At 34.0% G+C, this 11,981-nt stretch overlaps 1 protein-coding gene across 2 annotated transcripts in view; it reads left to right on the top strand.

The window, feature by feature from the left end:
- Window positions 1-8,921, top strand: part of LOC100329833 (uncharacterized) — a 9,261-nt gene extending 340 nt beyond the window's left edge. The window contains exons 1-4 of one of the 2 annotated variants that reach the window (XR_012390227.1): window positions 1-207; window positions 2,581-2,778; window positions 4,040-6,112; window positions 6,235-8,163. The exon at window positions 1-207 is cut by the window's left edge and continues 340 nt beyond it. Coding sequence is in view for 1 of the 2 variants with exons in the window: in XM_002664315.8 (XP_002664361.2) it covers window positions 1-207; window positions 2,581-2,778; window positions 4,040-4,428 (794 nt within the window). In the remaining variant the exon portion in view is untranslated. Of the gene's footprint in view, window positions 208-2,580; window positions 2,779-4,039 lie in introns of both variants that reach the window. The other variant, XM_002664315.8, reaches the window with a different exon arrangement.
- The last annotated feature ends 3,060 nt before the right edge of the window (window positions 8,922-11,981 follow it).

Below are 11,981 nucleotides of genomic sequence, written 5' to 3'. Positions count from 1 at the left end.
CCCTCAAATCTATTTACTATAAGGTCAAGAAACGCAACTATAACAATAACAATGGGGAGTTTAAACATTATGATACGATGGAAGAAATTTTTGGGCACAGACCTTCGGTTATTACCAATCAAATTGAAGTTGACGTCGATGATAAAGACGGATCCCCCTTATCAGACAGCGAATGCTTCTTTTTTGAGGATGGTGAATGTGAGGATGGTGAGTGGCACACAACCGATAATCTTTCACCTTTAAGTTTCTTAATAATACATGAACACTTTTTAAACAGATTAAACAGACATGAGGAAGTGGACCACACTGCATTTTAGGAGGAAAATATAAAAGCCTATTAAGAAACATTTTGAAAAGTATTTTTAAACATTTATTTATAACAATAACCAGAAGTTTTTTAGGTAGTAAGTTTAATAATATTATAGCATTTTTCTATAGTCAAAGTAGTACATTAGTCATCAGGATTTAACCAATAAGCGAGGTAAGCAGCCGTTTAGGGCCCCATGAATCTCTAGGACCCCCAATTTAAATCTAGAAGTATACATTATACCTATAAACTATATATAACATAGATTTATACCATATTTTGTCATGGTGAGAGACAAACAAATACAATTTTAACATAATTAAATATTATTTAGTATAAAATCAAATATAATATTATTATAATAAAGTATTGTTATGTAATAATAATATTACCAAATAATATATTTATCATGGAGCAGTGCAGCTGTCAAATTGTAAATTCATTTTAAGAAAACTAATCACTTAAAATGTAGAGATTGCATTAATTTAAAACGTTGAAAAGATGATTGTGATATAAACAAAATCAGCATTATGAATAGAAACTTATAAAAAATTAGAGTGTGTTGACGCCAAGGCTGGAATTGCTTAGGGCCCCAAAATCACCAGATCTGCCCCTTATATGGGACAGTTTATTTAATTTATGGTTTTAAAGAGATAGTTCACACAGAAATTACAAATCTATCGTTTACTCGACCTCCATTTGTTTTAAATATGTTTGAGTTTCTTTTTTCTGTTGGAGCCAAAAGAACCTTCAGTAGTCAACATTTGAAGTGGATCATCACCTTTTCTCAAAGTTGTCCTTACTTAACAGCACCCATTATTGTCTTAGGACAATTTTGAAAACATTTTTTGATTCCCTTTAAATGTTACTATGTTAATATATATATTCCAGGTGGGCCAAAAATAGTATATATATATATATATATATATATATATATATATATATATATATATATATATATATATATATATATACACACACACACACACAATTTAAGTCAGAATTATTAGCCCCCTTCGAATTTTTTTCTTCTTTTTTAAATATTTCCCAAATGATGTGTAATAGAGCAAGGACATTTTCACAGTATGTCTGATAATATTTTTTCTTTCTTAATTGTTTTGTTTCGGCTAGAATAAAAGCAGTTTAAAATTTTTTAAAAGCCATTTTAGGGAGAAAATTATTAGCCCCTTTAAGCGTTTTTTTTTTCTTGATAATCTACAGAACAATCTACTGTTATACCATAACTTGCCGAATTACCTTAACCTAGTTAAACCTTTAAATATCACTTTAAGCTGTATAGAAGTGTCTTGAAAAATATCTAGTAAAACATTTTTACTGTCATTATAGCAAAGATAAAATAAATCAGTTATTAGAAATGAGTTATTAAAACTATTATATTTAGAAATGTGTTGAAAAAAATATTCTCCCAGTTAAACAGAAATTGGGGGAAAAAATAAACAAGCGGTCTAATAATTAGGGGGGGCTAATAATTCTGACTTCAACTGCATATATATATATATATATCAAGACAAAACATGATTCTATAGTTGCAGGTACATTTAGTGACCAAAGCCATTCTTTTTTCACCTTTTAAAAATTTTTTTTTTCATCGTATATATTTATTTTTGATTATAAATTTCCATAGATCACAAGATGTTACATGCCATAACAATTTCAAATCACTTTTATTGTCACATCATCAGCAGCACGTGTTCTATGATGAGTGAAAAGCTTAGGTACTGGCAACAGACAGTACAAAATACAGATAGTGCAAATAAATCTCATTCATTCATTTTCTTTTTGGCATAGTCCTATCATTAATCTGCGGTCGACACTGCGGAATGAACTGCCAACTTATCCAGCATGTTTTTAAGTAGCAGATGCCCTTCCAGCCCAACCCATCTCTGGGAAACAACCTTTCACACTCATACACTACAGACAATTTAGCTTACCCAATTCACATGTACCACATGTCTTTGGACTTGTGGGGGAAACTGAAGCATTATTTTTATTTATTTTGTTATTATTATTTCTTTTTTTGAGTGCAACAAAAGAAAAAAATATATTTTTAAAAAGTTTAGAACCACTTCAGTTTGAGGAAATTTTCAATTTATGAGTGAGCGATACTTTTAAGTTTATACAAGAACATGAAATAGTATGGTGCAATAAACGTAAGGGTACACATCCAGAAAAGGGATAAAGTAATAGATGCAGTATGTAGCTAGAATATCTTTTGCGGATTTCTGATCTTTACATGCTTTTGTGTTTTAAAGATGATGGAGTGGAAGACTCAAAAGGTGGAATTCAGGAAATCCAGTCAGTGAAAATTGAGAGCGAACCCCTCATCCTCACACAACCCTCAAATGAGAGCTCCACCTCTACAGAAAGCTACACACCAGCCCAGCCAATCACCTTTACAGAGAGCATCAATTCTGCACAGCCGTCCACTTCCCAGCAGCCTTTGGTTCAAGGTGTGATGAATAGTTCTCCTAGATTAGCTTTAAATGCAGCAGGTCTGGAAAGTAATCAGACCCCTTAAATTTTATTCACTCTTTTATTATATTGCAGCCATTTGCTAAATCATTTAAGCTAATTTTTTTTTTTTTAACTTATTATGTACACACTGCCTCCCATATTGACAGAAAAACACAGAATTGTTGACATTTTTGCAGATTTATTAAAATGTAAAACTGAAGTGTCTGAGAAGGTCTTTAAAAAGTCTGAAAAAGGTATTGAATTTACCTTTAGGATTCCTGCATATACCCTGATCATTATAAAACTTAGGAATTGTGGAAACGTTTGCCATGGCCTCGCTCTTTGATTCTTACAAACTTATCCCTCAAGTTTTTCCAAACTTTTACAAAAACATTCCTCCTTTCCCACGGCTGTTGCAATTTTTAGCCAATAATTATTGTCTATCTGTTTATTTCTTTTATCATGCAAGGACGGATCATAAAGATGTCTTTACAGGCGTGCCTGTTTCTAACAAAATCTTTTCTAAGCGATTCATATTCATATCAAATGCGGTTGCGCGCAAACTGTTCGCTCAACTCTCAAAAAATTGTGCGCTCCGATAGCTGAAATCATGTAGCACGCACCCAAAGCGAACCTCCTCAAACACAGCAATGACGTTCACCTCGTGCACTCAAGCGAATGAGTATAAACCAGGCTTAACAGTGCAAAAGTATAGTTTGGCCATTTACAATTTTGCAAACTTTACCTTTTATCATCAGGAAGGTCTGTAAAAAATGTAAATGGATATATTTTTAAAGCTTTGTAGACACAACTGTGAGGAGAAAACAAGGTTTAGCTCTGGTGCTGGGTTTCAAATCCCCAGGTAAACAGTTGTGCTAATAGCCAAATTGCAAGTATTGACTTTATTCTTCACGAATGCGCAGGAGCAACCATTGGAATCTATTTGGCTCGAGACTTTCGGTCTTATTCGCGGTCATTGATTTTTAGGCATTAAAAACAGCTTGTTATGCTCCTCATATAGCAAACTGATATTTTCCTATTATATTATTCTACTCTTCATGTGTAGTTATGAGCACACTTGTTTGTAGAGCAAGTAATTTGACCCATTTATTATTCTGAGCCATTTCTCCCATTGGCGACTGAACCAAAAGTTTTAAACAATTGCAATAACAAGCAAACTTCCGCATTAAAGAACTTCAATAAAACATATTGTGATTGTGTATTGCAAGTAATTTTACTGTGGTTCTTGTTTCCCAGGTTTGTTCAAGCCCAAAAGGCCTTGTTGTGTTGCGATGCATACCCAGTATCAGGACTTTCTAGAAAGAATGCAGCAGGCACAGAACACATGGCTGGAGCATCAGCTGGAACAGAGTCATGCGAGAGAGGAACGCCTTATTTCTCGAGTACTCACTGAACATACACGTTCTATGGAGACCTTAGTCAACCAGCTTTTTGCAGGGTTGAAAAGCCTCCTGCCATCTCAGTCCAATTCAAACCCCCAGCCTGTATTTACAGCACCAGAGATCCTCCATACACCACCTCAACCTCATGCCAACCCTGCAGAGCCGACAACAAACATCTCCTGTCATCCAGAAGAGCATTCAGGTGGCCAAATGTCAGAAGCTGTAAAGCAGCCTTCAGAGTGATTCAAGACTCTCTAAACATGGAATGTTACGTTATAGTTTTTCTCAGTCGCTTTTGGCACATTTCTCAGGTCAGAATTGAAATTCTCAAAACTACTGTGTCGAGTTTCTTCACCCTCAATTTTTGGCCGATTCATATTCTTTATTTTATCAGATTTATATGTTCACTCCAGGATCTATATGTGCATGAATGAAATGCGATTGTGACATGATAACAGTGTAGTTTCCAATTGCTGAAGGTTCACGCCGTTCCATTTAAACCTATTCAGATGTTCCACCAGGAGTGATAAACACTTGTGTAACATATTCAGTGACGTACATCGGAGGAAACAAAACAGAGGGAATTTAAAAGCGGGAACTGGCAGACGTGCAACAACTTTAATAATAAGGTAAACATAAAACAAAAGTCTTAATCAAGAGCTTTTCAGATTACACTAGTAAACAATCGCTCCATCAGGCTCGTGGCTCTCAACACCGTCCACACTAGTCACAGCTACCAAGCTAATGACAGAGCTTGCATTGTCGTTTTGACATGTAGTTAAATTTTTTTGAGAGGTGCGTATCGTCATTAACCACAGCAAGGGCAAAACAAAATTGTATCTTTTTAAAGATGCAGTTTTCGTGTTGCAGTGTGGACTGTTAAAATGGAGGCTTTTGTAAATGATGACGCATTTTAGTCATGTGATTTAATCATGTGACCAATTTAGCTAACATGGTGCACTACATTTTATAGCAGATGATTTAAGCGCTGTCCATTTTGACAGCTTTATTTGAGATATATGTCAACTTGTACATGCTTCATATTGCCTCTTCATAGAACATGAAATGTTTACGGGGAGCTGTTGTTCAGTGGCAGAAGCAGACCACAGTAGCGATTTTGAGCAGTGTTTCAAAATGTGCTGGTAAATGCACCATTGTGTGTGCGCAGTATATGAATGAAAGTGTTTTCAGTCATTTTAGAGTGGATGACAGGATGAACTGAAAACAATTGTTTGGACATGAAGCGTTTTTTACACGATAATGCAGTTTTTATATTTAACTGGCTTAGTACTTACTTTCTTTCCCTTGTTCCCTTGGGGGAATCCCAGCCACCATATTAAAATGCCTTCTACTTTGTCAAGTAAATGGGCGAAGTGTACATGGACATATCCTTCATCCCTTGATTTAAAAAAAAAAAATTGACAACGATATCATATTCTTTAATTTGTCAGCTTCATTTGTCCACTCCAGCACCTATATGTACCTAAATGCAATCGAATGGTAACATTATAACAGTGTAGTTTCCAAGTGCTGAAGGGGTTAGGGCGTTCCATTTAAACCCATTCTAGTAGTGTTCCACCAGCAGCGATAAACACTTGTGTAACATAATCAATGACATACATTGGAGGGAACAAGACACAGGGAAGGGTGAAAAAAAAAAAACTGCGTTTACATGCAGAGTGGTTGAACAAGTTGTCATAATGTCTAGCACATTTCTATACCTTTCCATTTAGCCTTTTTTTTCCTATAATGTCCTACTACTGTCTTAAGTTCACATTTATACTTTTACTTAGTTTTTTTTGTGCTATCCAGTGTCACCTATTCTTTTCTGTATCTCAATGTCTGTATTTTACGGTGACTAGGAATGGGCCAGTATAAGATTCTGACAGTATGATAACCTTGGATATCCCGGTTTCACGGTATCACGGTATTGTCATTACTGCTCTAAAATATATTCTTTTTAAATGTCTGGGTAAAAACAAAACACTTTTCCCCCCTTTGAAAACATTATATTATATTTTTTGAAAAATGTGTAATATTTTAGAGCAGTAAACATGTCAGGCTAAATAATTCAAATGAATTATTGATTTCTGCTGTCTTCATTCATTTCAATTTCTTTACAATTTAAAACGGCATCTGTGGATATTTTTTCTGCTAAAGAGTTGTCATAAAAAAAAGTAAATAAAAAAAATCTTACACGTACCTTATGAACGGTATTGCAGTAAATTTTGGCGGTTTTAAAACCTTGACTTTTCAAAACCACAATATACCTTGAAAATTGTTATCGCCCCATCCATGCCTAACAGTGACCAAGAGAGCTTAACAAGTTGCAATTTAAGAAAGCACATGCAATTATAAAAAACAGGCAAACAAAGAAACGATCTTTATCAATTTGACAGCACACATGTTGCAAATTCCCAAAACACGAACGACTGAAGAAATGCGCTGCAAATTGGTCACAACACAAACAACTGATGAAACGCGCTGCCTGCAATAAGTCACAACACTTGCAAATATCCACAACGGAAATGTTTCAGTGGGTACCGAAACCATGACGGGCCCTGCTGAGAGGTGGATGTTATTATTTTGTGTAATAAGGATATTAAAATAAACGAAAAACAATTCGCCTTTCAAAGGCACTTCACTGAGCAACATTCATGACATAACACATCCAGCAGGGTCCCTCATGGTTTTGGGTCCCCTTGAAACATTTCCGTTGTGTAACATGGATGTTTGCAAGTGTCTTGACTAGTTGCAGTGCGTTTCTTAAGTTGTTTGTGTTGTGACCAATTGCAGCGCTTCAGTTGTTTGTGTTGTGAGAATTTGCAGCATGTGAGCTGTCAAATTGATGAAGATTGTTTCTTTATTTGCTGCTGTTTTTCATTGGTAATTGCATGTGCTTTCTTAAACTGCACGATAAGCTCTTTCAGCCATTGTAGTGTTGCAATGTCAGAAGAAAAAAAAATAACATGGTCTGTTGACAAACAGTAAAAGCATTAATGTTGTCAAGTCTCTCGTAATCAAACTCCCACATACACTAATATCCAACAATTTGCAGTAGCTGTCATCAAAGAACATCCAGACAAAAGTGTAAACTTATATTGACAACATGACTGCGCTTATAGGGCGGATCAGCAATGCTCATTCATACACAACTGCTTGTCATTCTTATGTTCATATGTGAGAGATGTCCTAAGGATTTTGTATGTAATCCATGGTGTTTTGCTGTTTGTATGAGTTGTTTTAAGAAATACACTTACTGTTTTGTACATGTCAAGAATGATTTGAGAAATGTACCGAAACGACTGTAATAGGAAACTGTAATAGTAATGTACTGTTAGTCATCTTGTGTGTTTTCTAACGTTTTATGTGACATTTATGACAACATATTTTCCAAGCCTGCAAAAGCAAACTAGTTTCAAAGTGCGTTTGTGTTTTTGAAAATCGTACCATAGTTCTCTTTATGTAAACTGCTCAACTGTGTGAAAAATGTCTTGTGTATAGTATACTGTATGAGCGCACAATCTTGACCACATAAACAACAATGGCGAACTACAGGAACATATTGTCACAGGCATACAGTTTATGTATGTCAATTATTAAACCTCCTGTTAAATTTTGATTCTCATAAATTTCCCAAGTGCTGTTTAATAGGATTTTTTTAACAATAATTCTAATAACTAATTTCTTTTGTCTTTGCCATGATGACAGAGCATAATATATTACTAGTTATTTTGCAAGATACTAGTATTCATCTTAAAATGCAACTCAAAGGTTAGGTTGTTTAGCTGAGTCATTGGATAACAGTGGTTTGTTCTGTAGCCATGCATTCGAGAGAGAGAAATCTTAAAGTGGCTGATAATATTGATCAGGGTACCCAAAAAAACAGGGTATCCAGTGGTCTTAAAATGTCTTAACTCTCAAACGCTAACTAAAAAGTGTTAAATCTACTAAAATATTGTGTTGCAAGTCTTTAAACTGGTCTTTTTTTTTCATTGTTCATGTAGCTGCCCAATTATGGCTATTAAGACTTATAAAACAATCCAGCTCAATAAAATTTTTATATAAAAATATCATTTTTAACTCTATTTACCATAATGTTTTAATTACTTTCCTTACAGTAACATTTTCTTTAACTTTCTCCATTTATTTACTGCTGAGGATACTGACATGACCCATTTTTTATTATTAATTTACTATTATTGCATTATTAAATTTTAATAATTTTTGGATAGGGCAAGTGGACGTCTTTTCAAACTGGGATATTAAAAACAAAAGCATTAGCATTTCGCTCTGTATAAGTTTAAAATTTTATAATGGTCTTAAAAAGGTCTTAAACTTAACTCGGTGAAACCTGCAGAAACCCTGGTAAAAACGTCAGTCAAATCAAAATAAATCATGCAGTCATCATTTTAGTTTTTGTTTCGCAGATCAGTGTGAATATGGATCATTTAGACAGCATTATCATCTGTATGCCAACTGTTGCAAAACTCTAAGGAAAAAGCATTTTCATGTTTGGTATATCAGTATTGTGTAAATATGGAATTGAAAAGTCGGTCAAATTTAGCAATAAAGTAGCAATCAAGCTGTTATTTAGTATAAAAATCTGTTTTATTTTACTTGGGTTATTGTTATTGGCATACATTATCTTGTCGGTTGTGAATGTTTGATACACCCCAACCCGCCAAATTGCTTTTTTATAAATTGGTTCTAATAAATATATGAGACTGGTGTAATTCATCAGAATCCATCTTATGTTTGTAAAATATGTATATGTAAAATATGTTCAAATTAGTCATCTATTTTTAAAGAACACTATTATTAGATTTATTCATTTTGATAGCTTGATGTATAATATGATTCTTATATATTTTAGGCTGTAACAAAATGTGTTTAATAAAATGTAATAATAATTAATTTAATTCAGCTTTATTTGTATTGCGCTTTTACAATGTAGATTGTGTCAAATCAGCTTCACATAAATGGTCATAGTAATTGGAACTGAGTAGTTCAGTTTTTAGTGTTTCAGTTCAGTTTAGCTCAGTTCAGTGTGGTTTAAAATTAATTAGTAAGGTGTCTGGTGACTATAATCATTACCGATATAGATATTGTAAGTGGCATTTTTGTGCTGAAAGACATTGTAGGAGGTAGGGTTGGTTCACCCCAAATGAAAATGCAATCACCATTTTCTGATTCCAAAACTGTTTAAACCTTGTCTTTAAAACAAAAGAAGATATTTCGAAAAATGTTGGTATTTTTTCATGTGTTGCCCAAGTAGCAGATTGTATGTAAAATTAGCAGATAAAAAAAACAGGCTCTGAATTGTTATTTTTGCAGGAATACCTGTTGTTCAGGGAGAGGTGTGAATGGTCTAGAATGTGAACCTGTAAGTGCTCTGTGGGCTCTGGGGGGTTGGTCTTTTACCATGATAAAAAGAGAGCATAATAGGCCAGTCGGACAGTATTGTTTAAATATAATGGAATTTTGATTAGCATTAGCATTGAAATGACAATACTTTGATGGATAATACTTAGGATGATAGGATTATTTATTTTAGTCTATCTGTTCTCATTCTACCAGTTTACTTTATGTGTATTATTTAAATATGGATATCCAGGTAAGGAGGTTTCAGATGAGAAGAGCGAGGAAAGCAGGAAGGAAACGTAAACAAAAAGGTCAGACGACGACGGGATGAATGGGCTGCTTCAATGGTGACAACTGGCCTGGTATGGATGCAGACTTATATGTAGGCTAAGACTGCATATTTAAATCATATAGTTTTTACAGTGAAATGTCATACGTTTTAGGACCGTGTTTCTGCTCGAAGTTTGGTTTAATATAATTTTCTGGACAACCTGGCCCTAAGTCCAGCCCACTGGCCTACTTAGTACATTACTGGCAAACTGGTTTCAGGATACATAAAAAACATATTTAAAAAGTTACAAAATAAAGGTCTGGATTCTACATATATTATTGCGGTCAGATTGCGTTATGTTGCATTACTGCGTTAGATCTTGGTGTTTTGTAATTAAGCTTTTAATATGGAGTGATTCCGGTTACCTCCCACCCACCTCCACCCCCACAAACTACACCACTGATCATTACATCTGGTAGGTAGTAATTAATCAAAATTATCCTGCAATATCAAACATAAAGGAACGTAATGATCAATAAATGAGCAGTTTTATTTGGTTTAAATGTTTATTTTATTTATTTAAGCTAATTTATGCATGTCGAATTCACGTATTTGATTCTTATGCAGCTGCAATTCGAATGACGTCGAGATTCCTGGAACGCGTTCAACGTTCGAGCAGTTCGGAGTGTTTCTTCAAGCTGAGCGGCCATTTCTACAGTACGATTTATCTGTGCGGCTGAGGTAAGGAAATGAGAGCTTATCTGTTGACTTTATATGTATTTTAATGTTTACGACGTTGTATATTACATATTTAATTAATTTTATTTGAAGACTCAAGAAAACAGGTAAAAATAACGAACATGTTTGTTCAGTCGTTTTGAATATTACTGCTAACGTTAACTGTTGGTCAAGCTAAACTTTTCGGTTGTGTTTCCTTTATTTAGCCAGCTTTACAGATCCCACCATTGTAATCACACAGGACGTCTTACCAGGGAGAATGGACCAGGGAGTCCCCGTATCCTTTAAATCACACTGGGCCTCAAGCCCTTTTTACCACAGCTCAGCCTGGTTGAGTCTCTTTGACAGAAAACAGGCTGCTGTCATGTTTCACCATAGATTTAGCATTGTAGATCAGTAGTAATATGCTAATTATTTTATCACCATCTTCTTGCTATCTAATGGTGTGTTGGAACTGTTATATACATTTTGTTGCCTAAAATAATATAGTCATAACTTTGCTGAATGTGCCAGCTAGAAGAGAATGAGCTGTCCCTGTTGAGTATGGTTCCTTTCAAACTTTCTTCCACAAGAACTTTTTCCTTGCCACTGTCGCTTTGGCTGGCTCACTGGGGGTTTGAAGGCACTCTCAAATTGTTGATGAGTATTTGCATTTTATGGCATTTTATTTATATCATGTTACTTGTCTGAGTGTGGCAAGCCGTTTTGACCTGTATTCATACTCAGAATATTTATTCTTTATATTTCCAATTCAATTATTGGTATCAGCATTCTTGATAGCAACAATCAAATTCATGAAATTAAAAATAAATTATTGATATAAAATACATTTCTTGATATCAATAATTAAATTTCCGATTTCAGTAATTAAGTTATTGATAACAACAGTTGTATTTTTTATTAGTTAAATGTCACCATAAGCTGCCATTAAAATTGTACTCTTGATAACAAGAATCTTTTCTTACTAGTCGAAATGTACTTTCTTTTCTTGAAATGTAATTAATATATATGATTTTTTAACTAGTACCAATTCAATACATTTATTTCTTATATTCAAAAATAATTTGTTGATATCAGGAATTATTATGTTGATATGAGGAATAGGGTATATGCAGAACTAGTGTTTCTTCCCATACTGATAAACTTCCGGTGAACAGTTAATGTGACTTTTTTCTAATTTTTACGGTTCCTTTTACAGCATCAATGTTGTAATGCAGGGTTTTTCAAAGTCTAAGACAGTGGGCCTCCCTTTTGACACAACTTATATATAATATATATAACTTATATATACAATATATATATATACAGTATATATAAAGACACAGACAGATGTCAGACTGTTAACTCACTTTTATCATCATTTGCATGAAAGTGCAATTATTTACAGAGTAATAACAAGTATTTTAATATAACATTTTTAAAA

This window comes from Danio rerio, chromosome 14 (genome assembly GCF_049306965.1).
Source record: "Danio rerio strain Tuebingen ecotype United States chromosome 14, GRCz12tu, whole genome shotgun sequence".
Lineage (NCBI taxonomy): Eukaryota > Metazoa > Chordata > Actinopteri > Cypriniformes > Danionidae > Danio > Danio rerio.
Note: the sequence above shows the minus strand (reverse complement) of the source record. Positions and strands in the feature narration are given on the sequence as shown.